This window comes from Arachis ipaensis, chromosome B09 (genome assembly GCF_000816755.2).
Source record: "Arachis ipaensis cultivar K30076 chromosome B09, Araip1.1, whole genome shotgun sequence".
NCBI classification, from domain to species: Eukaryota; Viridiplantae; Streptophyta; class Magnoliopsida; order Fabales; family Fabaceae; genus Arachis; species Arachis ipaensis.
Window position 1 is genome coordinate 90,587,342 of NC_029793.2, and position 1,771 is coordinate 90,589,112.

The 1,771-nt window shown below is 40.7% G+C and overlaps 1 protein-coding gene across 1 annotated transcript in view; it reads left to right on the forward strand.

Annotated features, from left to right (window-relative positions):
- LOC107618270 overlaps positions 1 to 1,771 on the forward strand; it is a 22,701-nt gene that overhangs the window by 16,612 nt on the left and 4,318 nt on the right. The window contains exons 2-5 of the mRNA XM_021111341.1: positions 1 to 413; positions 798 to 929; positions 1,112 to 1,181; positions 1,572 to 1,685. Of these exons, the coding sequence (XP_020967000.1) occupies positions 55 to 413; positions 798 to 929; positions 1,112 to 1,181; positions 1,572 to 1,685 (675 nt within the window). The 5' untranslated portion in view covers positions 1 to 54. The remainder of the gene's footprint in view (positions 414 to 797; positions 930 to 1,111; positions 1,182 to 1,571; positions 1,686 to 1,771) is intronic.

The following is a 1,771-nucleotide window of genomic DNA, read 5'->3' on the forward strand; positions in this document are numbered from 1 at the left end:
CAACTGTGCCTGTGACTGCGATCACACGGAAAAGCTCTTCGCTTAAACCCCAAAATGCCCGAACCAGAAGAATCCCACAACGGAGTCCAACCCGAGCCTAATCCCCAATCACTAACGGACCAAAATCCCAACCCTCAGCCAGAGCCACAATCGAATCCTGAGCCTGTTCCTGTACCTGCAGCACAGGCGCGATCAGAGCCGGAACCTAGATCCGAAGCTGATCCAGCTGTTAACAATGATGCAGATCTCAGTGAAACCGCGATCCGTTCCAACCACACGGTGGATGCCAACCCTCCGGCGCAACCTCAGCTTCGGAAAGACGAAGGGAACCGAACCTTCACCATGAGGGAATTGCTTAACGGATTGAAGAACGAGTCCGAACCTGACAAAGAAGATTCCAATTCTCCCCGCACGTTAGTTCTCTCTCTCTCTCTCTCTCTCTCTCTCGCTGAACATTAGAAATCGAGAAAATGGAGTAAATTACGATTTGTTTAGCGATTTCGCAGTGATGAATGTTTGATTGAAAATTGTCGACCGTGAATTAGTACTTGAAAATACGTACATTTTCAACGTTGAAGAACTACATATGATGTTCAAAATAGAAAATACGTGAAGGAGAAGTTTTTGAGCATTTACTCATATTTAGCTCCTACACTAACTGCTTGTAGTTATTTGAATTATTATTCATATATTGTTGTGGTAAATCTGAATGATAGAAATGGGTTTGAATTTGGGAGTGGTTTCACCTTGCGCAACATGTAATGTGATCTGTAATGCATGATTTGGGAATTTTGCAGTCATCAGAGTCAACAGCAGCAGCAGCAGCAAACACAGCAGAACAACGCTGCAATGGAGTTGATAAACAGTGTTGTAGGTGCTGACGAGGAGGGCCGATCGCGGCAACGGATTCTCACATTTGCTGCCAGGAGGTATTGTCACCTTGCCCGTCTATACAATGAAAAAATGTCACATTGGGAAATTCTATCAAAACTTGGACCCTGCATTGTCGTTTTTTGAGAATTTTTGGAGCTCCATGGCCATAGGGTGCAATTTTTATATGTTTCTTGTGGAAACCTTTATGAGCTTGTAATTTCTTACATGAACTTTGTAGGTATGCTACTGCAATTGAGAGGAATCCAGATGATTATGATGCACTATACAATTGGGCATTGGTGCTTCAGGTCTGAACAGCTGTCTTGATTTATTGTTGTTGTAAAATCAAAGTCAGCTGTTTTTTGAATCACTTATTGAATTTCTGTTTTGTTCTTGGCTTGATTTTAATTTTACTCTTCATTTTAGGTTAGATTATATGCTTTCAATGTGATTGAAGTATTCAGTACAAATTATTCTATCACATTACAATGGTATATAAGTGTGCATTGACATTCCATGCTTTAATCTGATTGAAATATGCATTTTGCATATCCTCATGAAATGGGATTGCAATTGCAGCTTCATATGTGTTGTATGTTAGAAATAAATGGATATCGATTACCATTTTTCCAAGTGCCAGCAGATGTGAGCTTTATTTCCTAAACTGTCCTCTCAATCTTTGTTACGTTGTCATGCAGGAAAGTGCAGATAATGTTAGTCCAGATTCCACTTCACCTTCCAAAGATGCTTTACTTGAGGAAGCTTGTAAAAAGTATGATGAGGCCACTCGCCTTTGCCCCACACTACATGATGTATGTAAGGGTATCCTTATCCTATGAAATGACTTTTTATTTGGGTGGTGCCCAGGAAGAGAAAAATAACTTTTTTTTTTTGGGGG